The sequence below is a fragment of the Nyctibius grandis genome, chromosome 29, assembly GCF_013368605.1.
Source record: "Nyctibius grandis isolate bNycGra1 chromosome 29, bNycGra1.pri, whole genome shotgun sequence".
Taxonomy (NCBI): Eukaryota; Metazoa; Chordata; class Aves; order Nyctibiiformes; family Nyctibiidae; genus Nyctibius; species Nyctibius grandis.
Window position 1 is genome coordinate 4,636,230 of NC_090686.1, and position 27,304 is coordinate 4,663,533.

At 43.7% G+C, this 27,304-nt stretch overlaps 1 protein-coding gene across 1 annotated transcript in view; it reads left to right on the forward strand.

Annotated features, from left to right (window-relative positions):
• FBLN2 (fibulin 2) overlaps nt 1–27,304 on the forward strand; it is an 84,805-nt gene that overhangs the window by 56,221 nt on the left and 1,280 nt on the right. The window contains exons 5-16 of the mRNA XM_068419862.1: nt 2,191–2,377; nt 3,064–3,270; nt 5,641–5,754; nt 6,201–6,302; nt 13,458–13,592; nt 15,755–15,892; nt 16,206–16,349; nt 20,005–20,133; nt 20,651–20,776; nt 21,421–21,537; nt 22,357–22,485; nt 26,652–26,775. Coding sequence (XP_068275963.1) covers nt 2,191–2,377; nt 3,064–3,270; nt 5,641–5,754; nt 6,201–6,302; nt 13,458–13,592; nt 15,755–15,892; nt 16,206–16,349; nt 20,005–20,133; nt 20,651–20,776; nt 21,421–21,537; nt 22,357–22,485; nt 26,652–26,775 — 1,652 coding nt within the window. The remainder of the gene's footprint in view (nt 1–2,190; nt 2,378–3,063; nt 3,271–5,640; nt 5,755–6,200; nt 6,303–13,457; nt 13,593–15,754; nt 15,893–16,205; nt 16,350–20,004; nt 20,134–20,650; nt 20,777–21,420; nt 21,538–22,356; nt 22,486–26,651; nt 26,776–27,304) is intronic.

The following is a 27,304-nucleotide window of genomic DNA, read 5'->3' on the forward strand; positions in this document are numbered from 1 at the left end:
GGAGGATGACAAAAGGATTTTTCTCTTTTCTGGCATGACCGCAATCCATTATAGTTAGATTTTTTTTTTAATACTGCTTTTGAGAAGATGGTTTAGCCCATTTAGTGTCAAAAGTAATTCAGCATCTTCAGGACGTGTCCTGTAAATTTTTCACAAACATGTATTTGGGCACATAAAGGCAACACTTCACGGCTGTGCATATCTGCAAATGTGAATAACATCTACTAATTATGGTGTTTGGGGATTTTTCAGGTTAGAAAGGAGGGACAGAAACGTGAGCTGTAGTCATGGGCTGAACAAGCAAGGGATAGATATTGCGTGTGAAATTCTCAAGAAACCCTAAAGCTGCAGCGTTTGAATCTTGAAAAAGGTGACTCAGCAGAAGAGTTCCTGCAGATCGAGCTGTTAGCAGACAAGTTTCCCCGTCTTCCCAGTGGAGACAGGCTCTGGTTTGATGTGAACGCCCATCTAGGGTTGCTAATGGTGAAACGTGAGTCCTTTCCATTTCCGTACTGCGTCCAGCCCTTACAAAGCTGCTGCTCTGATTTGTTCTCCTCAGGTCAGAGATCTCTCTCCTGGGAAGTGGGAGCTTAGTTCAGCTTTCTTCTGTTCCGTCCTTGGACTTTCTGTTGACATAGCTAACTGGTGCCAGCTTGAATTATGACCTTCATTTTGTGTGTCCGACGCCTTTGACTGAATATTTGAATAGACTGAAATTGCTTCCCTTGGTTCAGAGAGGCTGTTTCCCTGTAGCTGCAAACTATAAATGAGTGCTGCTGGGCTGGATGTCTTGACGATCAAAGGAGTTGCAGAGGCAAAGAGATTCTGCATTTTATAACTACTCTGTCAGTGGAAGCATCTAAATATATATATTAGGGATGTCAGGACACTTGCATTTAAATCCAGACAGGCATCATCAATTCACATATGACCCCTGTATGTCTATGTAGCAGAGACTTACAGCTCCTCAGCTTCCTTGCTTGATTAGGTATCCCCTAGGCATACACAGTATGGACTTTTGAATTTGAGATAATTTATCTGATGTATTCTTGTGGCCTGACTGTGCAGTAGGTTTGTGTGTGACTGCGTAAAGCATAACATAGTTTTTGTCTGACAGAGCTCAGATGCTGCTGCTGATCCTCATGTCCATGCAAGATACTTACGATTGCTTTCACATTGCTTCAAACAACTAACCATTTTTTGAGATCTGATGTGAAGAGGTCTAGATCTGCATTACTTTGCTTATAATATACTATATACAAAGCAGTGGCTGTGTGCAAGAGCTAGAAAGAGGTGATCTGCAGCACCGCTACTTCCTTGCGTGAAAAGTTGCTGAAATCATTGTCACAGGGAGACTTTGCGTTTGACCAGCAGTGTGCCCAGGTGGCCAAGAAGGCCAACGGCATCCTGGCGTGTATCAGGAATAGTGTAGCCAGCCGGTCTAGGGAAGTGATCGTCCCTCTGTACTCAGCACTGGTGAGGCCGCACCTTGAATCCTGTGTCCAGTTCTGGGCCCCGCACTTCAAGAGAGATGTTGAGGTGTTGGAGCAAGTGCAGAGGAGGGTGACCAAGCTGGTGAAGGGTCTGGAGGGTCTGACCTATGAGGAATAGCTGAGGGAGCTGGGGGTGTTTAGCCTGGAGAAGAGGAGGCTCAGAGGTGACCTTAGTGCAGTCTACAACTACCTGAAGGGAGGTTGTAGTGGAGTGGGAGTCGGCCTCTTCTCCCAGGCAACCAGCGATAGGACAAGAGGACACAGCCTCAGGCTTCACCAGGGGAGGTTCAGGTTGGACATCAGGAAGCATTTCTTCTCAGCAAGGGTCATTAGCCTTTGGAAGGGGCTGCCCAGGGAGCTGGTGGAGTCACCATCTCTGGAGGTGTTTAAGAAAAGACTGGACATGACACTCAGTGTCATGGTCTAGTTGACATGGTGGTGTCAGGGCAACGGTTGGACTTGATGACCCCAGAGGGCTCTTCCAACCTTATTGATTCTGTGATTCTGTGACGTTTGTGCAGGATGACCAAAACAAAGCACAAAGCTTTGATGTTTGCAACTGTCTAAACCCTAAGTGCTCTCCCAGATGCTCCACTGTTAAAGAAAGTGCAGATACGTCCCAGGTGTGTGCGCGGGCTCTTCCCTGAAGCGGCCTGTGTTAAATCCTTGTCACTGATAGTCTCCTTTCTTCCTGCAGCAATGCTGTGATTGCTGTAATCTGGGCCTGCGATTAAGGAGTGAGGGGAAAACCTGTGAGTCCAACATAAATCTGGGCTACCCCTGCAGTCATGTGATGCTGTCCTGCTGTGAAGGGGGAGATCACTTTATCCATCCAGAAATAAAAAGGCATCCTGAACCTTTGCCAACAGTGACACCTGAGAAGGGTAAGTGTCCATTTATGATTTGAAGACATTGCAGATAAGGTCTCTGTCTCACACAGTTGTACGGGGAGGTGCTGGAAGGAGTGATGCTACAGGAGCACAGTTGCCTTCCCTGTTGTAGTGAGGTGGGGGTTGGCCTCTTCTCCCAGGCAACTAGCAACAGGACTAGAGGACACAGCCTCAAGCTTCGCCAGGGGAGGTTCAGGTTGGACATTAGGAAAAATTCCTTCACAGAAAGGGTCATTAGCCATTGGAAGGGGCTGCCCAGGGAGGTGGTGGAATCACCATCCCTGAAGGTGTTTAAGAAAAGACTGGATGTGTCACTTAGTGCCATGGTCTAGTTGACACAGTAGTGTTAGGTCAAAGGTTGGACTCTGTGATCCCAGAGGTCTCTTCCAGCCTAGTTGATTCTGTGTTTCTGTGAGCTTGTGACCTCCCAGGGTCATGCTATTTCTCAGTGGCTCCTGTAAAACGTCTGTCCCCCCAGCCTTACGGAAGGAGGTGGTGGACCTGAAGGTCTGACCTGAATGATCTTATCTTCAGGATGGGTTCATTTGCTCTTGTCCTTGGAGAAACTGTTTTGGGTAGGTTTGACTGTGTCTGGAGTGTGTGTGACCAGATGCTCCATATAGTACAGTCCTAATGCCAAAACACCTGTTCCAGAACCAGCAAGCGTTGCTCTGTTGTAGTTTCAGAGACAGAAGATCACAATGAAGCTTTGTCCATCAGTAACGAAGCTGAACTGTCAAATAGCCTGCCTGGAGATGACCTGGATGAATGTCTTATCTACGGTGGGGAACTCTGCCAGCACTTGTGTATAAACACTGTGGGGTCCTACAAGTGTTCGTGTTTTCCAGAATTCACTTTGCAAGATGATGGGACCAGCTGCTCTCCAGGTGAGAAAATGGGCAGGAAACACAATGAACGACAGTTTAGGAAACTAAGTTTAGGAAACTTAATTCTGCCTTATTTTTGTGTATTGGTGGCATGCGATCAGAGTGGTATTTAGCATGTTCAAATCAAGTCTGTTTTCACTTTTCGCAAGAGAATTTTTAAAGATTTTTAAGGGAATACCTTTTCTTCTTAGAGTCATTTTGTATTTCACAGTTAGCTTTCCTTTAGATAAACTGTATGCAGTTCAGTCAGACAGCATTGCTTCCTGAACTTTGGTTTTTATCTAAAATCTTTAACATCTTTCAGTGATATAAAACCTAAATATATCTAGTGTGGTGAAAGTCTTGAAAAGAAAGTCTATTGTGTTGTAATTGTTTTAATGTCTGGAGTTCTCCAATGGCAAGATTTCAAATCAGATAGCCCGAAAAGTTGAAACCTTATATTAGTTACACGTGCTTTCAGTTATTTAACAAGCAAAATAAGTGTTGCCATCCAATCACAAAGTTCCTTAGACTCCAAATCCTTTCTGCCCAAGCCAAACCATGAGCATTCATTATGTCATTCTTCTCGACGTGATGTTACGGCGCTCACATCAGTGATGTGTTTGATGGTGTTTCTCCGGCAGCTGTCTGCTCTGTTGTTTATGTTCAGATTCTGGGGAAGGAGCCTAACCCAAAAGAGGTGAAGGAAATGGTTCTTATTTTAGCACTGCAAAATTTGGCTTGATTACTCACCTGGAGCTTATGTGTATGTTTGCTTTGCTGTGCTTCTCCCGTTATGAACTCTGTTGAAGTGCAGGGTTGGGTTGATACATCTTGTATCTGGGTAGGGGGTATTCTCAGCAGGTCTGCAAGACTGTGCTTACGGCTGTGCCAGGACGGGTAGAGGGATTTACAGAGCTCAGCTGGGGTGGGGGATTGCGACGAGAGTAGGGGACTGCGAGGGAGACACCTGAGAGACATAGGAAGAGTGAGGTGAGGAAGGGCTGCTGCTGTCATTGGGGAGTCCTGGGTCAAGTGAAAGGCTGGGCAAGGGAGGTGGCAGAGCAGGGCACCTCTCACTGCACTGGGCTAAACCGTGTGTGCTCTGCCTGGCAACGTGGCACAGGGGCCTTTTATTTCCCATTTTTCCTCTGTGTGTGTGTGCACATCTCTGTCATGTGGTCTGTGCATGGAGACCCACACCAGGCAGTTGTAAATCTCAGACTGCTGGTAATTTTTACTCCTGTGATTAGATGTAATGCTTTTGTATTTGTACCTGGCCCAGTACATCTCCTGCTCTTTGCTGGACTGTGAATGTTTTTGTATTTAACTTTTGTTTTTTAAAACGTGTCCCACTTTTTCATGAGGCTTGGAAAAAGTGATGTCCTTGCAGTGGCTCTGTGAGGCGAGGAGAAAGCATACACTGATGAAACTTCAAAAGCTGCTTCTCGCTTCTCTGCTCTCTTCCTGGGGAAATCATTCAGGATGTGCCATAAGCAGGTGTCCTGTATTTGCCTCTGTCACAGCCTATCCTATGTCTGTGATTTCATATAGTTTTTTAAGTGAAATTGCTCTTCCCATACCCCAAACTTGTATTGCAATCACACTTTGTCACTTAATGTTGTCATTGTTTGGTGGCTCACACATTGCTCCAGGTGACACTTGAACTCAAATCAGTAGGAATAGGACACTCCCCTCGTAAGGAAGAACTTAGACTTATGGATTTAGGCTTGGTGATATTGATAAACTGGATTAATTTTATTGATGTAACAGAGCTTTTTTTTTTTTTTTTAACTCTTCTGATACCTTTAACATTACTGTTTGTTGAAAATCTTAATGACAGCTAGCAGCTGTCGTGTTGTCCATTTGGCTGTGTAGAAGTCATTCCAGAGTGTCCTGGGCTTGTAGAGGTGAGCGTCTGCTTTTCATCTGTGTTGAAACAGGATTTACAGAATAAGTTTAAAGACTTGTTTTGTGTTCTGCTTTTTTTTATCATGCACCAAATGAAAGACAGCCACTCTCTTTACAATATAGCAGCATTTTAAAAAATGAAATTAATGCTTTTTGTTTGATTCATTAGGTTGCAGTATTTTACTGTACAGAAGTTATTTTCAGCCACGCTCCCTGATGGGTACCCATGATGTCTGGGAGCATCTCCGTTAGCGTGCAGCACTCTGTGTGCATGCTGTCAGACAGTTGTTCATATCAAACAGATGGCAGCTTCCAAAACTGACTCTGCACTTCTGTGCATAGATGGTTGTCCAGGTCACCAAAATGTTTCCTCCTACAAACCGGGATGGAGTGGGATGAACAGAACCTGGACCCTTGCCGTGGGGTGCCTGGTGGAGATGATGCTGTCCCTGATCCATCTCTGCCTCCCTTGCCTTACAGATCCTGACAGAGCACAGGTGACAAGGCTGGAAGCAGAAGCCACCGTCCCTCCAGCAGCCTCTCCTTCTCAGCCTCTTCTCATCATGTCCTTAGAAGAGCAGGATAAGTGTAAAGGTATGTTGGAGGTGTAAACTGCAGATGCAGACGTGTGAGGAATCTTTAGAGAGCCTGAATAAAATCCCACACGTCCCTTCACCGATCTGATTTCAGCGCACATCCTTAATTTGTTACCTCTGGCATAAGGAATTGTCAAGGGAAACCCGAGGAAGTAATTTGAGGCTATACTCTGATCTCAGGGCTATTACACACCTGCTGTTTAGTTTAAGGTAAGCGGTGCAGCTGTGCAGCATAATGCCAGCAATACAGGCCGGGGTGGCACAGGTGTGTGTCTGTGTAATAGGAGGGTTGTAAGTAGTGATTAGGGCTGTCTGCACAGATTGTTTACAAACTGCCTTCCCCATTGCCTAAACTGGGATTATATTTGGATGACCTGGAGGTTTGTAACTTCAGCTGGTCTGTGTTGGGAAGGCTAATGTATTTTGCAATTTTGCTTTGTATAGATAATGGCCCCTGCAAGCACATTTGCAACGTTGTGGAAGGAAATGCTGTGTGCTCGTGTTCCTCTGGATATACTATCATGGCTGATGGGATTTCTTGTGAAGGTAAGTGGTTCAAGTTCACCACAGAGACATGGTTAAAACTCTTTTATATAGATCTCATTGATCTCACACCCCGAGGTGTTTCTCTAAGGGTTCATTATTGTGAATTGCAAGTGGCAGTACAGAGACTATTTGCCAGAAGGAACACTGCATCAGCTTCACGGATAACTCCTGGAGCAGGTCTATCCAGTGTGCCTGTTACCTGGGGACTTCAGGTGAAGGCAAGCCTGCAGTTGTGCTCAAAAAGGGCTTGAAAGCTCTGACATTCCAGGCTTTTTTCCAGCCCTGTTGGTTTCTCTTCCCACTACTGTTCTGCCCCAGGGTCTGTCTACTCAGCTATGGACGCACAGCTTTTCTTCATGAGAGTGGGAGCAGCTAGCAGGGTGTGAGCATATTTGCTGTCCTGAGTAACCCCCTCAGAGCTACAGCTCTACCCTGTTGTGTTTGGTTTATTTCTGCTTGCCTTGAAAACCTGCAGTCCATGAGGCTTCACTGCTAGGCAGGACGTGCCGTTGGGAGCTGGTACAGCTCCGTGTGTTTCACTTGACATAGAAGCTCAGGCCTGCACGGTGATGGACAGTGAATGCCAAAGCTGCATCATGGTCGTTCACATTATATAAATTTTAAATGGACATGTTTGGGTAGTGACAAAGGAGGTGTTTGCCCAGGAAAGATTTGGGGGTCGGAAGCAATGCCCCGTGTCGTACCTTAATTATAAATCTGTAAGTATGGGAGCAATAACTGCCAGCAGTGAAATGCAAGGTTCTGATGCTCGGAATTGCTTACAAGTGATCCACATCCTTCTTTATCTCAGATCTTTTTGAATAACAAATCATTTTCGTGAAATTCCAGATAGTCTGTGAAGAAAATGGGAAATTAATATTACCAGATAAAATATTCACTGTGCATTGCTTACTGAAGTGTGGTGGAAGCTAACTTGATTAATTAATGTCAGAATCAAAAGGGGCATTTCAAGGCAATCGTTTTGCTACAGGAGGTGAAAACTTTCAGAAATGCCAGTGGAAGCAGAGAGTTTAAATTGTAGCAAGGGACATTTATAACCTGTATTAAAGTTAAGTATTTGATGGTAAGGGTGGTGGTGCACTGGAACAGGTTTCCTGCAAAGAGTGTGCGTGGCCTCTGTGTGACTGCCTGTTTTTAAGAATGGCTCTTTCTGGAATGACAAAAGTGTAGGGGTGCAAGCAAGGGCTAGATGATCTCTGAGGGTTTATTCCACCCTATATTCAGTGTAACACTGTGTCTATTATAGCACGGTGCTGATGTGGTAGCTCCAACACACTTCATTTAGACATCTCCAGCTTGAAAGAAGTTTTGTTTCATTTCAGAAATGGTTCTAATAGAATTCTGTTTTTCCCTTTTGGTTGCAACATGTTGATACAGATTTGGATGAGTGCCTCACAGGTGCTCACGCTTGTTCCAGAGGACAATTATGTGTGAACACATTGGGATCATTCTCCTGTGTCAACCACAGAGTGATCTGTGCAGAGGGCTTTGTACTCAACAGGCGTAGAAAATGTGTTGGTAAGGTGATAGGTATAAGCCGTTCACCACAGCATCATAACTCTTCATGCTCTGCAGTGCATTTAAACCATTTGTGCTAAAAGGCTTTCTGGCCATCTTTGCATATGACATTTCAATATAAGTTAGTAAAAACACATGTGCACCATTTGCTCAGCCACTTAACATCAGGAGTTGTATGCTATTTGGCTTTTTCCCTAGCAGTACATTCTCAGGATACATATAACTTTGCTCAAAAGTCATAAAAGTTCATAGGTATGATGACCACAGCAGTACTGATGACTGTTAAACTGGACTAAGAAAACATAGCAGTTGGTCTTTCTGGACAGTGTCAATACTGCCAAATCCCCAGACATCATGAAACAGCAAAACTTCATAAATACAGCTCAAGAAATCTGCAGAAGTCCAGGCGGTGGAAAAGGTCCCTTCCAAAGTGATGGAATTTTAAAATGCAGATTAGTCCTTCGTTGATTCTGGCACAAATTTCTTTGTGTAAAAGTGAAAGATGCATCATAATTCTGCTGTATCATCCCTGCTATTCCAGTTCATATAAGAAACCAATCTGTATTTACAAGTGTAGTTATGAGGATTTAATTTGCTTCAAAAAGCCAAGGCCTGAGCTTTTGAAATAGTTTCTATTTGGGGTGCTTTTCTAGAGGCTGGTCTGGGAGGCACCCGAGCTGCAGCAGTGTGGTGTGGTAACGCCTGGAAAAATGGGGCACCTGGAGACCTCTAGTCGTTACTGAAAGCAACAGTGCCTGTGACTATAATGTCATGTGTGAATACGCTCACCTTCTTCCACCCCTGTCCTTCTCTCTACATTTATAACATTGTTTTTCTGACCATCACAGCTTTGGTTTTGTTCCTATCTCTTAAAGCTCTGTGATCTCATCTTACTAATGAGCATCATACGGCGTGAGGGCTTGAGGAGGCAAGTTTATATACTGTCATAGTTTAGAGCAGAAATGTGATTTACTGTCTTCTGGATTTTCCTTAAATTGTCAAAATTGGATTTTTAAAAATTATTATTATTATTTATTTTGAAATCAGAGATACTGGTAAGCTAATGAAATTATTTAGTTTAAATTAAACGGCTGAGAGAACACCACTGGAAGGGTGGATGCCTTTACAGAGAGAATATCAGACTATGAGATAGGAGGTGGTATTTGTAGTTGGCCACAGGCTGCCTGGAGTGTTTCATGGCTTTCACAGAGCCTGCTGCATGTGCCACACTTCTGAATATAAGGTCTGGTATGAGCAGCTGAAGGAACTGCCTCACCTTGCTTTCTGCTTCCAAAAATCTTGCCATTTAATCCCCTGATGTTTTCCCTGGACTACGCAGTAGGGATGTGTCTGTCCTTTTCTGCATCTCCCAGGAGCGCTTTGAAACTAAATTAGTGCACGTTTGTCAGTGACTTTGGCAGAAGGTACTACAGAAGATGCCATGTGCTTCCTTTTATTCACTATCTTCCTCTCCTGTCCTCTACCCCATGACATTATAACAGAGTTTTATTGTGACTGATACAAGATAAACCTCAGGCATCACTAGTAAAACGAAAGATACAGCTCTCATTGTAAACATAAAAGACCCTTTTCTCCCTCACTAAATAATAAACCTCTGTATTTCTCTAATGCAAGTCAGATTTTTACAGGTATCCTTGTAAATAATCCAGAAAACTTTGAAGTTTCTTTTTCTTTTTGGATAGCTATACCCTGTGTTCTCCCTGCTCGTACACAGCTCTGCTCTGTGTGTGGTGCCTGGAGAACATTTGCTGTATTTAACATTTTTCTTACTTTTTGAGTCAAAGGGGAAAGCCACAAGCATGCTGTGGTTTTGTTCAGCAGCCTCATTGCAGCCATGCTCACCTAAGGTATCCTTTCCAGCTTAACTGCTTCTGTGCACCATCTCGAGCTATCTCAAACACGACCAGGAAAGCTTTGGTAATTTGTTTGCAAAGTATTGTTGTTTTAATGATGTTACTCTTTGCATATTTTAGGGACAGGAGGAAGAATCTTTGCACAGCAACAAAACAGCTGATAACCTTTTATCTGTTCAATTTCCTTTAGTCAAACTGTGAAAGATTATAATTCCAGGTACATTCACAAGCACATATCCAGCATTCCTGAAAGCCAGCCATGCACAATGAAGAGTCACCAGCTGTTTAAATAGCTTGCACACAGCAGCTTTGTGTAACTTGGTGAACAGATATTAAAATGTCTTTAGGCTTGAAAGCTCCATGTTCTCCAGAGATAAGAGCCAGGTTGGATGTTTTTAATGTGGATTGCTTTTCCTGGTGACTTTCAGGCAAAGTCATTACCACCACCCACATGCACACTGACTGGAGACTACTTTGCTACTTTCTTTGCTACTCCCATCTCGATTTTCCCTCCTGCCAGAGTGAGCAGTAAGTGGTCATTTTATTGCTGAACCATTGGGACTGTGCGTGAGCACAGGATGGGTGGTTGCAAAATAACAACGGGTCTAAATAAAACAGATGTAATCCATAAAACAAATTGAGCTGAAGTAATTTGAAGAGAAAAAAATTGAGAAACTACAGATGCAGGACAAAAAAAGTCTGCACTTCACATCTTTATAAAAAGTGCACAAAAAAATATTTAATGTTGAAGTATGTGTTGAAAAAAATAGCAGTAGGTAAATGTTGATATTCCTTTGCAAAAATGTCATCTTCTCAGATGCAACAGATATGCTCACGGGTCATGTATATGTTGCTGTTTGCAACAACAATTCCAGGGAAAAAAAGAGATATAACGTGATGACATTTCATTCTGGTTTTTACTGACATAAAGTGGGGAATGTTGTTGCCACACACATAGACCTAGTAGATTTCTCAAAAATTAACTGTGTGGCTTGTTTTTAATATATTACTGAATTTTTTTCATCTTTTTTTTAATAAATGTAATCTTGCCCTGCCTCACAGTCTTATTTGGGTTGGAGGAAGACCACAGCTGGTCCCATGTTGGGAATTAACTTTGTTTCAAACTGGAAACATAACTCAGAGTTTTCCTAGTGCTCTGTCAAGCATCCTACTGACTTCTTGTGTTGGTTTCTAGTACTGAAGAGAGACAGGTTATGGTCCCTCTTGATTTTATGGATAATCAATAGAGAGGAAAAAAGGAGAGAGAGAGATTGTCCTGTTTTATTAAAATACATTCAGTCCTCACTCCCCTCTACTTTGTGCCATAATGGTAGAGCAAAACGTCGTACAGCTGGGGCTGAGCAGAGCTGCCACAGGCACTCGTGTGCTGCCCCAGCACAAACTGGGACCTTCCCCAAAGATGCCTTTTCCCACCCTCACGCTCGTGCTAAGGGACACTGCTTTGTGATAGGCGTTGATGGGTTCATGCCCTAACATTGGATAGGACAGAGAACCGCCTTGCATACTGCGTGGCTCATAGATTAAGCCTTGATCTCAGCCCGGGTCACAGTTCGTTAGACTTTAAAGATAATCAGTGAATCACTTGTGCACAAAACTTCCATTGAAAGCAAAAATTCTGCATGTGCTCTTCCTGTTCCCATAATCTCGATTTCCTCAAATGCGTTCTGGCCAGCTATGCTTATTTTCTCAAGCACTCAGAAATTTGAGAATTGTATCAAAAAATATAGACAAAACATGGAATTACAGTAGATCTTTTTTTCCCCCTGTGAAATCTTACCCTTCTTTGTACCCGTTTACACCTGCTAGTCAGGTGGAATACCTCCTGCCTTATTTGGGTAGTGTTTCAGACAAACATGCTGTCCTTCTAGTGGCTCTTTTGACATCGTGCTGAACTGACTTAAGTTCATGTGATGCAGTGTAGTGCTGAGTGTTTATATGAGAAGGCTTTTTGTGGTTTGCAAGCAAAGATAATCTCAGATCTGTTGTGTAGCCTCTTAAATCAGTAGAGAGCCTTGCGCTGGTTTGGGTGCTGTTAAGTGGCTATCCATAGCCAATTTAAAAAAAACCCTCAAATTTATTTAAGAACTAAGTCTACTTGGGTGGGAGGAGTCCACCACAGCAGCTCATATGCTTCTCCCAGCATGTGAGGGGTTTTTTGGTTGGTTTTTGGTGGTGGTGGTGGTGGTTTTGTTTTTTCCAAGACCACTTATGAGAATATTGCTGCTTACACGTCAAGAAACAGGGAAATTGTACAAGCATTAGGAGGACATAACCCTGAACAACTCTGGGGTAGGCAATTACCTGCCACTCAGTGGGAATACACAAACACCAAGTGGGACAGGCAGAAAGATATCCATCTGCCAGTAGTGACCTCGCTGTGGATTAATCAGCTGGCGTTGGAAAGCAAGTACACAGCATGTGAAGAGCAGCGATGGCAAACAACAATAAAACACAAATAAATGAGAAGTGAAATGGCCCCAGGCGAACATACTGGTCTTGCAGAACTCAGCGCTCATCACCACTTGGCTGACTTCAGCAGGAACTGGAATTTCTTGGTGCTCGTCTTCATCTGTTTGCTAGAAAACAAGCTGGCACGTTCTCTAAGACAAAAGGCTTTTAAAAGGGCTTTTCCTGTTTTCATGCTCCACGAGGGGAAGTAATATATCTGATGTTGTACTTATCTGGGAACGAGGTTCTACAGCCAAACTGAAAATCTGATTTAAACAATACTTGCTTTATTGTGTAGTATAAAAACAGCTTCATGAGCAGAGAAGCTGAATGATTGGCTACAGTTATGGTCACATTTGGCTTTTGTTAGCTCTAGAAATACTTCTTAGCTTTATATAGAACTGTGAACGTGTAAGATGTGGAGAATGGCAAGAAAGTTTCTCTTCCCATCTCTGCCCCTTTTTGTTGCTTGTAAGAATTTGCTCATCATGCTATTCTTAGCTTTCATTATTAAAATAAGCAAAACCTGAAGCTGAGATTATTTCATCCAAGCCTATCAAAACGTATCATTTTAAAGGTCTGGCATATTCCTTTCCAAATTGTGTCCTACATTCCACAATCTGGTATTTAAGTGGTTTTTTTCAACTTTTCTACTACTCCACCTGCTGAAATCAGGTCATGAGTGAGCCTTCAGGATTCCTCTCCATATTTTCTTGTGTGTCCAGTTCTAATGACACATTCCTTAGGAAATAAGCATGTTCCATGACTCCACCTGCAGCGAGGCAGGTAGTTTCAGTACCCCTCTCTTGCAGCAGTTCCACACCAGCAGCTCCTGTCTCTGTGGCCCGAAGCAGCAGGACTGATATGTAGCCTGAGCTATGAAAACCTGGTGATAAGCATTAATCACTTTCTCATTCAGCTGTCCAGGAGGTTTCTATCCAGTCAACCAGAAGCTGATTATCAATCCCCTGCCCACCCTGCATTTAGTCAGCTCTGTCCATCCCTTGTCCTCAATGCCTGCACCATCCACTGCACACTGAGGAAGCAGGGAGGAGAAGGAAACCTCCCTGTGATTCGTGTCTCTAGAGTTACTCCATGTTAACAAAAGATCCTGGAATAAGACATCTTTCATCAGAACACTGCAGCAAACTCTATACTTCTCTTTCTCAGAAGAAATGGTTTCACTTGAGCTTTTGACTCCTTCCAAAAGAGCAGGAAGAGGCAGAGCACTCGATCAATATGAGGCACTGAATTGTTTAACTATCTCTTGCAGACATTAATGAATGCGTAACGGATACGCACAGCTGCCAGCGGAGAGAGCACTGCGTCAACACGATGGGATCCTTCAAATGTCTCCAGGAACTGAGCTGTCAGCCGGGTTACGAGCTTAAGGATGGAGAATGTGTTGGTAAGACAACTGTTTTGCTGCTGGTGCAGTTGGTGTTACTGGGAAGGGAAGGGGTTGCAAAGCATTTTATTGTTGCTGGTCTGTGATATCAGGGTTGTAACTAAAAAAGGCTGATCATTATGGAAGCGTTTGGCTTCATAGGCCCCTTCTGTACGTTCATTTATTTGAAATAGTTTCCAGCCATAGCTATAAATAACTTGGAAAATGGATGAAAGCTTATGAGTTAGGATTTACCCTGCTTTTAAGGGGTTAGAGAGAGATCTCACTGACGGAGGAATTCCTATTACGCTCCTCTGCCTAGCCCTGATTTTCTCTGAAGGGACTGATACTGTTTGCTGTTGAGCATGAAATCACAGCCTGAATGGATCATGGGGCTGACTCAGTCCGGTCCTTCCTGTGTTTAGGAGGTCTGTCTGCACTTATTTACATTTTGAATGGCCATGGGTTTAAGAAGCTATTCTTCATCTCCCCCTCCGTGGTCTATATAGAGGTCTGATGGAGCAGCTAACATCAGTAGTCACAGCATAGCAGTTCCTCTGCAGCACAGGAGTATGCAGGACACACGTGTGCCCAGCCTCCCAGGGCAAAAGTCGGTGTTATTTACTCCTGAATTTTTTTACACAAAGAGTTTCTTGACAGCTGGAGTAAGAGGTGCCTGAGGAAAGAACTTAGCTCTTGACATGTAACATAAGGTTATAAAATAGAAACAATCAGAAGTCTTGCTGTATATACAGCTGTCATAAGTAAGCCCTGGTTTACTCGAAGAGGCTGTTTGTGAATGTCTTGTTCTGTTGTCTGATTCGATAGCATTTCTAACATTTATTGCTAATCTAAATTGCTTTCTAATCTTAAAGTTAGATTATAGCATCTTATAAAATTGTTTTAAAGTAGCCTTTAAATTAATGACTTATAAGAAAGACTAAAATTCCAGAACTACTCTGGGTAAAATTGCCTACAGATAACTATTGAATTTGCAGAGGTTTATGAAATACTGGATTCCACATTTTTTATTTGTCTCAGTCAATAAATATGGTAGGAAGACGTTAATATAATACGTCCTTGGAGACTGGTGGTGTTCCCTCGTGACCTTAACGTTTAACTGAGAGGTTAGGATAGAAAGAGAAGTGCCAGCAGTTCTCCCCTTGTCTGCCTGGAGGAGCGCAGACTCCTCAGTTGTGGCGTTTCCTCCATTTCTCTTTATCTTCCAGGAAAGATGTTCATCATGGGGAGAGCATTCTCCTCAGGAACCAGCGTGTGTTAAAGTAGCGTTTGAAAATATTCACAGAAACTGAACTTTGAACGTATTTATAGCTGAAGTCTGTTCCTAGGTGGGGTTTCTTCAACGGGAAGATGGAAGCAATGCCACTGTACCAGCTGATCCATGTAGTTACTCAACACAGATCAGCTGGGTGTAAATTTCTAAGTTTGAAACTTGCAGGAAGTGTTTTCCGTGTGCCTAGAAAGCAAGCCTCAAGTTGGTGAACATAATTTGAGAAATAATTTCATATATGTAATGAAAAATGAGAAAGCTGTGTTGAGCTTTGGCTGCAGAGTAAGAAAAAAAGCAAAATTTGTTACTCATACTGCTTCCTCTTATTCAGATTTTTTTCAGAATAGTTTTCAGAATTGGATAAGTGTTCTGTGTACTTAAGTACATATATGCATACACATGTGCCTGTGTACACAGTGAAATCCCAGCTCTGTTCAAATGAGGTGCCCTTTAAGTATCACATTCAGCGGAGGTAGGTTTCTACCTAGAATTCCTGAAGTATATGAGGACTAAGAGACCATTTTGCTTTTGAAAGAGTCTGGTACGCATTTTATTATGTGTACCTTATTCCTAGGTTAAATTTGGGCCTTTAGAATTTTAAAACTCCAGATGTCTCAGTGTTTGTGGCTTACAAGAGATGCTGTGAACACAGCAGTAGGGACCTGGATGGAATTTGCTGCAGGACCTGACAAATTCCTCAGCCTGTGCTGAAGTGGATGTCCAAGGGCAAACACACCTAAACCTGAGATTTCCCAACGGCAATGTTGGCTGTCAGGTTTAAATGATGCTTCCAGACTTCCTTTCTGAGAAAAGAATTTATAAACTAGTGGTGAAGACTATTGAAAATTACAGCTTGATGGGTCACAATTTGGTGTTTTGATCTGATTAACAGATATTGATGAATGCGAGAGAGGAACTCACAGCTGTAAAGTAAACTTCATTTGTCAGAATACAGAAGGATCTTTCTACTGTGAGTCCAAGCAGCGCTGCATGGATGGATTTTTACAAGACCCCGAGGGAAACTGTGTTGGTAAGTGTGACCAGTAATATGTGCAGCACCACTGGCCAACTCCTGTTCCTTTCAGCCTGTCCAAGGGATGTGTATTGACCACAGGTAATTTTCCTTAAATCCTGCTGTGAATGTAAGTTAAACTTTACTGTTCTTTTAAAGATATCCGTGCTTGCATATTGAATTTGAAGGTGTTACCCCAGCAGACCTTCCTCGGCCTTATCTTTGTAGCACAATACATTGACATGAAGGAAAAAAATGTGACAACTGGAAGAAAACAGACTAGAAGGGTTAAACAGCTTCTCTCACTGTTCTAATACATTTTCTTCATCAGATATTAATGAATGCACATCTCTCCCCGAGCCATGTAAACCGGGATTCAACTGTATCAACACCGTTGGGTCTTACACGTGCCAAAGGAACACGCTGACGTGCAGCAGAGGCTACCACTCCAACGAGGAGGGAACGCGATGCATCGGTAAGGTCGGACTCCAGTGTCTGGGCAGGTGCCCTCTCAGAGGAAAAAGTACATTTCAATTCTACAAAGAGGTTTTGAGTTGCCTCCAGATTTGTAAATTTATTTGAGGAATGGGAATTTGCTGGATGCATTTGCTGTTTGAGCAGCTCAGTGATTTGTTTGCACTACAGGACGTTGCACTGGTGCCTGAATGCTGCATGGAGGGCAGCGACGTCACACCGGGTGACATTGGTTTTGACTGCATATGGGGTTTACTGGCTTCCATTCTGGAGTGAATGTGATTTAGTTACTTTTTAAACTCCCATTGTCAGTCAAAACCGTGATCCTTTGCTATTTTTTACAGTATCTCACTGTAAGCAATATGATCTGCAGCCATGGGATGCAGCAAACGAGAAGCACGGAGCTTGTGGCCTCACGAGAGTAGCACTAACTGGATGTTCTTTGTAGTGCTACAAGTGGTGTTCCCCATGCACACCCAGTTGTGTGTACGTTTAGGATAATTTCTTACTTTCTTCGTGAAAAGAATGTTGAGATATTCATATGGCTGGCGTGCAGCTTGGTACTGATTTGTATTTGTCCCAAGGTGTTCGTGGAGTTACTGGCTCAGAATAGCAGATTTCATCTTTTATTGCATTTGTTCTGTCAATGAGCACTCTAGGCACAAAGGAGTCGAAAGCTTGGTCCTTGGTGCCCAAGGCAAGGCTGGCTGTGCATTCTTTAATTCCCTGCGTTCTGTGTTACGCGAAGTAGGAAATCATGAAATGACAGCAGGGGAAAAAAAAAGAAATGACAAATCAACATTTTGGTTAGTGACAATATCCTCATGATTTCTACTTATGTTCCCTTTGAATAAAGGCAGGATGAAAAGCAAACAAATGCTTTTGTGATACTACAGGGGAGTGGAAGCCGCTTTGGCAGCTGTCTATTAATTTGGTCATGACTAGCAACTTGTAGTGGAAAACAGTGGCATAGATAGATGCCATTTCTGCATAAATTCCTGCATTCCCCTCTTTGCTCTTCATTATGCTCTGTCTCCCTTCATGATTTTACCCCCAGGACTATCCAGACCATGCTTGGCCAGTGAGAAAGTGGGGAAGTTCTGCAAGTAGCAGAAGATGGGGACAGCTTATGTGTGTAACTGAGGGAATCGAGAAGGCTTCCTAATGCAGCTCTAGGGGGTTGTGTTCCATAAATTCGGGGCAGAGTAGTGCAGTCTCATTTGCTGTCTTATTATATAGCAGCCTGAAATATTTTGGCCATTGCAAAGGGAAGGCCCAAAAGTCCTGTCTCTCAGTTGCTGTGAAGACATGGTTCTTCAGCTGCTTTCAGTCAGTGCTGTTTCAGTGAAGTCAACTGCACTAGGTATGTTTGCACCACTGGAAGCGTGATGGCTCTGAAGTTGTTTCTAGGGTTACCACCATGCCGACGTCTCCACAAATGCCATTTTTTTCGCAAGTCAGCAGTCATCAGTGAGCAGCTCAGAAGTCCTGGCTGTAGTGCCAACAGCCTTTGTTTTCAAGCCCTGCTAATGGCTAGGGCAAATTGTGTTCCTGAATTTCAAACTGATGATTTATAGAAGGAATCCAGCTTTTTTCCCCCAATTTTTCTTGAAAGAGAGTGACTGTGTGTAAATATGTGACAGAGGAGGAAATTGCCGTTATTCATACAGCATTTATGTCTTTAAAGCACGATGAGATAACACAATGCATTGTAATTACTGCTGATACTTTGTCTCCACTTTACATGATTGACAATGCTTTTAAGGAGCAGGTATCAGGAAGCTTCTCTAGTTTGATTTTTGGGAAAACAAATGTTTAATGTTAATTGATGATTTCTCTCTCTTTGCTGTGTGCATTCTGTTTGCAGTCTATGTCTTTTGGGTTTTTTTTTTTGGCATGACTTTCTTTAAGTAGGCAGAGAGCATGGAGAAGAAAAAAGAAAAGCATGTGGTCCTAATTTCCCCTCTCTATGATAAAGACTAGTTTCTTTAAGGCATTACAATAGCTAATTAGATTCCTGATTCAGATTTATTCATGGTAGTAAATACATCATCTGCACACGTTTCTGCAGCAGAACTACGCTTGTGTGGTCATCGTCTCTGTTTAGAGGGTTCATCTCTCTCTAAAATGTTCATATTTTCTGATTTAGTAAATGACTTATTAAAAACTACCTCTTAAATTTAACTGAAAACTACTGTAGCTGTCGTGAAATATAGCACACTTCTGACCGTGTAATGCCCTAGAACTAATTAAAGTCTGAATTCAATGGGATATATAATTTTGGACAAACTAATGAAATGGTTGCACACATGAATTCATTGCAAATCAAACCACTGCTTTACAAATCTGTATCTGCATTAGAAACTTCCTTGTTTTGATGCTGCCTCTGACCTTAAAAGAAAATGAGGAGACAGCACTGGAGCAGCCGTCTGTGAGCCTGTCAGGAATTCCTTGCTTGGCGAGTGGCATTCCCTGCCATGCCTGACCCCGGTGCCAGCAGGGACTGTGTAGGTGGGGATCTGTGCTGAAATACTGAACAAAGCATTTGTCAGCGCCTCTCCTCAGGGTTGGTGTAATCTCCACTTTTCCAAATCCAGGTTTCTGTGATGTGTAACTTGCTCTCCCTTCCCTATCATTTTCTCAGCAAGCGACTGCTTTCCGGAGCACTCTCCAAGGCTGTTGTTTGATGGAGAACTGCCCAGGAACCTTTTGAAATGAAACAGTGCTCAAATTTATGACTTCAAATAGGGCAGTACGGAGAACCTCCAGCCTTTGACTCCCAACCTAATTAATATTACATGAATGGGGGTTTGGGTTGTAAAAGTAGTTGAAGATGTGAATAATAGGAAGGAAGCAGGATCTGATGGCTTAGGAAATGGCAGAACTCAGAATACTTGAAGAAATACAAGTTTCTGAGGGTTAATCAGACTTTTTGATGCTTCTCGTCACAGATGGTAACAGGGATTTGTTAGATACTGATGAGCTATTTAGTCGTGTTGCAAGTCTTGTAAATCAGCGTGTATTGAAAACTCTCATCTTCATCTGAGGATTTTTATAATGAGATTGGAAGTGATGCGTGTGAGTGGGGAAGCAACTGATTTGTTGGTGTTGGATTTTGGATGAGAGGCCATGAGAAGTATCAAAATGTGAGTTGCTTGAGAAAAGAAAAAAGATCAACATTGGGAGAGAGCAAAAGGTAGACAGCAGAAGCGAGATTGAAAGGGCAACAGGCGATGAAAATAGCAATTGCTTTAATTGAAGGGATGAGCAGGATTTCTGGCTTGTTCTTGGTTTGCTTTAAATGGCTTGTCGTGACTCACGTAATGGCAGAACATCAGAACGGGGTGTTTAAATGTCATGGTTTGATCAGAATCAAAATGGGTTTACATTGAAATGCAGAATGTGCTGGGAAAGCTCCACTGCAGTTACAGTTACCATTTTCACTTTCCAGATAATGTGTTGCTTTGGAAAAGTTTGACTTAGAGACATGTAAAGCTGACTCTGAGAAGAGCATGGTGGGAAAAGCTGATATTCTTCGTTCTGTCCAGGGGACAGCCCCAACAGTTTCTATTCCTGTTATTTAATTTTGTTTTGCTTGGTAAACATTGATTTTCAGCAAACTGTATTTAAACTGCTTGCTTTCTGTGGTTCTGCAGATGTGGATGAGTGTCAAACCGGTGTACACCGCTGTGGCGAAGGGCAGATCTGTCACAACCTTCCTGGGGCTTATCGCTGTGACTGCAAGCTGGGATATCAGTACGACGCGTTCAGCAGAAGCTGCGTTGGTATGTGAGGCGCAGGGTGAGATGAGATGAGTGACTGATTGAGCCTTGGACCTCGAGGCAGCGTTTAGCACCATTGCAGTGTGCAGTTACCAGTTCTGCAGTGCAGTGCCTCAAAAGAGAACGGAATCTCCTCCAAAGCAGCCGCCGTTCAGTGTGACTGGCCATTGCGAGCTCTGCCCCTCTGTGCTGTGATTACAGACCAGGTGCCCTTGGTTTGGTTTGGCTGCAGGTTATCAATTACAGTCATCTCCAAAGTACTTTCCTACGGGTTATGCTTCTGCTGCTTTAGAAAATTACCTTTCTGAAGATTTCACAACTTTCTTTGTAAGAGGCTGTGATACAGCATCTTGTATTTTATCGCTCCTGTACATCAATTAGAGCACAAAGCATAAAATCTGAGGCTGCAGCATTTCATGCTCTGCAAATTAATCTCTGACACTTTTAAAAATATCCTCCTGCATCTTGTTTGATGCTTTTGTTTCTGAGTTGATTGTATTTTTTCTTGTTATGCTGGCAGATATAAATGAGTGCTGGAATTACCCTGGACGCCTGTGTCAGCACACGTGTGAGAACACCCCTGGCTCCTACCATTGCACTTGTTCGTCTGGTTTCCGCCTGTCTTACGATGGGAAGCATTGTGAAGGTACCAGACGTTTTTTCCATGAAGAAGAAATTGCAGTGTGAATTAAGGGACTTTAGAGAAGGAGTTGAGGGGCAATATAAATACAGTAACCCCATGATTTATGTGTGCTCAAATTTGCAGATATCCAATCGAACACTCGCTCTCAGATGAGAGCAGACAAGTTTCTTCTTCTTCTTCCCTCCCTTGCATACTTTTTCCTTTCCTTCCAGATGAGAGAAAAGGAGGACATAACAAAGTTAGAATAGGAGACTTTTCAGTCAAGTTTTGATAAAGATGAAACTTGGTAGTGACAAAACTTGAAAAAATTGATTTTGAATTGAATGGAAACTTTTTAAGTTGTCCGTTATTTTTTTAAGGCAATGATTCCATATTTTTAGTTCACTGTATGATTATAAGGTCTGAAACGTGTTTCCATGTGTATAAGTTTTCATTATCATATAGAGAGATGAAATTCAGGTGCAACAGACATCCTCATGTGTCTTGGCATTCTGCCTAGGGAGCAGAAACATCTTCTTGGGACAAATTAGTCCATCCTTATTGACTCTGACCAGATGGATCTGGTAGCTGTTCTCAGAGCAAGGAACGGTGGAAGATACTGTTCTGAACCGTTGTGGCAATGTCTGTGGGTTTGTTTTTGGATACAGATGTGAATGAATGCGATACTAGTCCCTGCAGCCAGGAGTGTGCCAATGTTTACGGTTCCTACCAGTGTTACTGCAGGCAAGGTTTCCAGCTGGCAGAAGATGGGCATTCTTGCAAAGGTAAGGCTGCTGCTGCGTCAGGTCCAGTTAAATATGTGTGTGCTCTTCAACAGTCAGTGCTGTCGAGCTCTTAGCAGCACCTAATGCTGCAGGTCATGCCTAAGGATGATGCTGAGTTATACTCGGCTGCAGAAGCAGCAAGAGGCAACGCCAGCTATTGGAAAAATCAGTTTTTCATGCCTCCTACTTGGGGCTGGAATACACTTGTGTGACCGTAGAACCGGTGAGATTATTGTTTCATAGGGCTAGAGCTTATGACTGAAAAAATTAGGAGGGAAGAGATGTTTAACTATGTTGCATCAATTAAAGCCTCCACGCAGCCACAGTTGAGTGAAGGCTTGCTCTAAGTTCTGCTGGTGGTGGGTGAATGAGGAGTAGAGTGATCAGAATGGAGAAAGGAAGGGTTTTACCTGTTTTCTTGAAGTCACCAATACTGACATATACTTTGGAGAGTCTCTATTTAAGACCTGGTGAAGAAACCCACGTTCTTCCTAGCACAAGGAAGCCCTCAAAGCAATCATAGAAGAATTATAGAGGTACCAGAGAGTTTTTCAAACTCAGATGTGCCCTAGACTTATTGTTCTTTTCCATAAGTCCATACTACTTGCAGCCAGTATTTTTGGGAGCAATCTTGTGTTCAGCATTTCAGAAAGCACCATCAGCTGTCCTAGAGCAATATCAAACTTTCATGGTTACATTCTTGTTTAAGAATATATTATAAATGATTCCGATAAGAATTTCCTTGTGTTCTACAGCCTCCTTTTTCAGATTTCTGTTTTTCTTTTTTTTCATATGTTTGTAATTGTGTTTTTTCCCCAGATATCGACGAGTGCACACAAAGTGCAGGCATTCTTTGCACTTTCCGCTGCGTGAATGTTCCTGGGAGTTATCAGTGTGCTTGTCCTGAGCAGGGATATACCATGGCAGCAAATGGAAGAACCTGTCGAGGTAATGAGGAGTTTAGGAACTGAAAGGATTATATTATGATGCTTTAATTGTTGGAATGAGCTAAGCCATTGTAGTTATTCACTCAAGTCCCCATTTTTTTACATTAGTCACTGTTAAAAAGCCAGTATATGACAAAGTTGCCAAATATTGGTGTCTGCAATGTCAGCTTTGTGCTGTGTCAGAAAGTGTAGTGTGGCAACTCAGCTGTCAATGTGAGCTAATTCTCTAAATGAATTCCTAAGGGAGCCCACTTCGTAATTCAAATGGGGGCACTCGATTACTTGTATGAGCTGCATGTGCACCTTGGCGCAGCAGTAAGTGATCTGTTGTTTCAGAGGTGCCAGATGTAGAAATCTGTGGCTTCATTCTGAGTTGCAGTTTCCTGCCTCAGAAAACTGGGAGAGTGAATGTGGGATCTGTAATGGGGACTTGGACATCCAGAAGTCTGCCACCTAAGCTTAAATATGTTGGCATTAGTAAATGTTAGTATAAATATCCCCCCCCAGCACACACACCTTTTCTCCAGAATCATAGAAATGTCTTCTGGGTGTCTGGGGTTTTTCATCTGGTGCGCAGCTGTCTGGTTTTGAAGTCAAAATCCCCCGTTTCCAAAGGATGCACTGGCTGTGTAATGATGATTGAAGATCTGATTACCTTTAAGTACTCAACATGCATTCCTGCCGTCAGTTACACTAACTACCAGGCATTTCCTGCTCTTGGGTTTTCAGGAACCCTCCACATAACTCTTGGTTTTGTACCTCCTATGCTTTAATTCTCTTCGCAGTGGTAATGGCAGTGAATTTACACCGTGTAAATCATGAATGGTATGCGCGTACTTGATCCTCACTTTGGAGCAGAGAAACAGACTAAATGAAAATGAAAATATTTTTTAAAGATTTTAAAAGCTTTTTTTTTAAATGTGTTTTTAAGTATGACTTCAGAACACAGTTATATCCATGTGCATTTAAATTCTCATGTAAAAGTCACCTTAGAAAACTGCAGCTATAACTCTCTGCAGGCTCTTTTCTTTCCCCCTGCTAACGTTGAGTGCTGGCATGTTGGTTGCCCCCTCTGCCAGCAGTGAGGTCTGAGCTGAGGCCGTGTCTGCCCGAGTTAACAGCGTGAGTCACTGCGTTCATCGGCCAGCCCAGCTCTCCCGAGCCGGAGGCACCCAGCGTGCTCCAGGCGCCGGCGCTGGAGGGTGAAGGTTTGCCACACAGAGCTATGGATCACGCTTGCGTTGGTTGTGTGGTGCGAATCCTCCTTGCACGCTCACCCTGTGTGGGGAGGGTTCCCCTTGGATGGACTAGCCCTGCCAATGGAGCTGGACAGTAACGCTTGGAAAAGCTTCTCGGAGTACCTGTGCCACCTGGTCACGCACCCTCCGTAGGGGGTGAAGTTGGTCCTCTTGCAGAACGCAGCTCTGTGCGTGGCCGGGTGCGCTGGGTTCAGTCAGGTGCTGGAAGCAACCCCTGGGTACGTGCTGTTTTTTTGGGCTCTGCCAGTTTGTAGTTACAAGTTTGGGCAGGCTTAGATATTGAGGTGTCTCTGAAAACGTGGTCAGAGAAACAGTCTGAATTGACCTCAGCTGCGCTAAACTCTAGAAGACTATATTGGTTTCCCTGAGCTAAAGATCCGGCTCCAGTTGCTCATCATCTGACCAGTTCATAAGAGTTACTGGTGGTACATTCGTTGTACCTTTTTTTTTCCAAGCAGACGGGTTGTATCCCATGTAATAGCGTCTCAACATATGGATCTTTTTGGAGAAACTGCGCATGGTATTCTGCAGCACAGCCAAGCTGGTGAAGTGAGTGCTTTCATGACCATGATTGCAATATGGAAGAAATTTTCTTTTCACCTAAGGGCACTTCTGAGAATCAGCAAGGGATTTAATTTACTTTTTATTCTCTCCTACTTCCTATTGTATACTTTTCTTTGCAAGGCTTTTAAACCAGTCGGTGCAGTGTATGAGATCAGCTCTCATCCCAGAGGAATGGAGGGAGTGGGAGGTTATAGTTTTGCTCTAAGAGTCTCTCTCCTCTGTGACAGTTGGCAGAACTGCAGAGCCCTACACAGTCCACATGGTTTGTCTGTTAGCATTTATTTCATTTTAAAGCCTCCGTGCGTTGTCTAGACATTTGGGAGTACACAATGTGACTGTGAGGTCTTTGCCAGTATTTTCTGTTCAAGCTGGATCCTTGTTATTGCATCTGGTTTTCAGCATTTTATGGTCCATGGCTTGGGCTTGTGCATGTGTATTATTTAGGTAACCACGTTTATGCCCTAGGCCATAAAGTGTCTTTGAGCTTTAAATGTTCCTTTTTGTCTTCTGCAACATTACTTCTCATTACGAGGAGATATTTATATTTAACTTAAATTTGAAAAAATATGTGCCTTGTTCTAAAGTGTTGTTCTGAAGTTCCTCTATTTCCTAATAGTCTGCTGGAGCTTACATCTCCTGCATCGTGCAGCTGTACAGCCATGGGTACTTTGCCTTCTATTTGCCCCTGCTTTAATGCAGAGCAACCTTCATGCGTAGGTAGATTCTTCTCCTGACAGAGCCCAGCTTTCTCAGCTCTCAGGCAGCGAGAAGGTCCTGTTGGCTTTTAACATGGGTTGGTTATAGTCTGGTGGGATTGGTTTATTCCTGAGGGATAGCTTTTGTCACGACAGGCTGTGAATGGCTGATGTGTAGGCAGACACAGGGTGTCCCTCCATCCATTGCGTGTGTTTGCTGTGGGGAGGGGAAGGCCCCTCTGCAGACTGGGTGATGGGGGGATGTTTGTTTGCTTGAGACGTGGGCATTTTCCAGCCTTGTCCCTGAAGAAGGAGCTGTTGCGATCACACACGTTATGCAATGTATGAGCCATTTGTAGCAGTGGCCACCTCTCATCAAGGACTGTCCCTCATACTCCAGCACTTGCACCCGGTGTCTACACCATGCACAAGTGTGTGCACGTGCTCTGCTGTTTGAAACAGTTTGCTGCTTCCCCAGCTCCTGAGCTTATCACACGTGCACTGTGCTCACGTGCTGAACAGCATATGAGCACCACGCTTGTTTAGAAACACCTCACATGACACAGGCTAGCTCCGAGCATGAAACTGTGGGTCAGGGAGTACCAGTGACCCGTGAAGCTGTAAAAATTGGCCCATCGCTTTCAGGAAACTATTTAAAACCTGTCTTCAATCAGAACAGCTGGGGAAAGCTTACACAGCAGCTGCGGGGCTGGGCAGGTTGGCTGGTCTGAGAAGTTCAGGGTTCCACTGCCGTACGCTACTGCTATCTAGTTCTTTTATTCTGTTTCCTTTCAGCCTGGTTTATAATATTACTTACAACACATCTCTGACACCGCAGGAGCAAGGGAGAATATGACAACACAGGTGATTCTGTCTAGATGTTCATGTTTGGGTTTTATTGCGGTGGGAAGTAGCAAGACAGGAGGATCTTGGGGTTTGAGAACTTTTTTCCTTCTCGTGTTTATTCTCCGCTGAAAGTCAAACCCTGTGTCACATCAGATGCGTTTGGAATGAGAAGAGCTGGGCTCACCGGAGCGTGCCGGTGTTGGCAAAGTACAGGTAAAGGGACCAACCTCCCTGCAGCGGGCAGCCAGCCCTGGCCCTGCGCTGGGTGGCTGCAGCTGGCCGGCGCTCTGCCAAGCAGGGGAAGGACTATCAAACGGCACCAAAAGGATCACAAGCTGCTTGTATGGAAGAGTGGGCTCCCTTGTTCATTGCCCACACTGCGAGCGGTACTGTCGTGTCTTATTAACTGATAATGTCAAGGAAGGAAATTTTTTTTCCACAGAAGACACGTGAATTTTAGCAGAGTTGAAATCAACATGATTTACCCTGTCACTCCAAGTGCCAAAAGTGTCTGTGCACAGAGATGAACTCACACACCTCTCCTGAATGTGCATTTCACACCCGACATGTTTCCTCCGGGGTTCTCGCAGTGCTGGTGTGCAGGCGGCAGGCACAGGTACTGGAGAGGTGACACAGCAACTGAGCGGTGAAGAGAAGAGCCCTCAGCTTGCATGGCCAAACCCACAGCCTCCTCTTGCTTCTCACGCACACAGAGTCTCATAAGCATGTTACAGCCCATAAATTGTCATTACTTGTTATTTTGGAACTTAGCACGTCTTTTTCCTTGTGTTTCTTCTTGTTAGATATCGATGAATGTGCAATAGGAACCCATAACTGCTCGGCTGCAGAGACTTGCTATAACATCCAGGGCAGCTTCCGCTGCCTGTCCTTCGAGTGCCCTTCCAACTACAGAAAAGTATCCGACATGTGAGTATCGCCGTCGCGACAAAGCACACAGCCCTGTCCGGTGGCTGTGGGCGTTACGCAGTGCTTTACTTTGTGGGCAGGTGTAAGCGCTCGGGGCTCTCAGAAGATGCTGCGGGACCTGGAGCACAGAGACTTTCCCCAAATAGACTTTGTGTCCATTTTTGCCTCTTCCCTCTCCCCAGCCCTGGAGCCCCCATTTACCCTCCAACTGCTGCTGTAAGAGCAGCCAGATTGCAGCTCCTCAGAGATTGGTGAAATGTTGCGGGGGAGCAGGGTAATGAGCTTGTCAGGCTACAGGGTGCTGAGAATGGCACGTCCCCGCAGCGCCCAGCTCCTCAGCAGCTGAGGCTCTGGACTGCCACCATCTCCGTCCCCGTTTCCAGTGCTTTGGGAGGCCATACTGAATTGCTTATGACTTAAACCTTACTTTTCCTGCCTTATAGAACCAAGCAGCTTTACAAGTTGAGGAGCTTGTTTCCCATTCCCATGTTTAGCTACCTTTTTCAGTGTGATTGCTTTTATTTTCTTG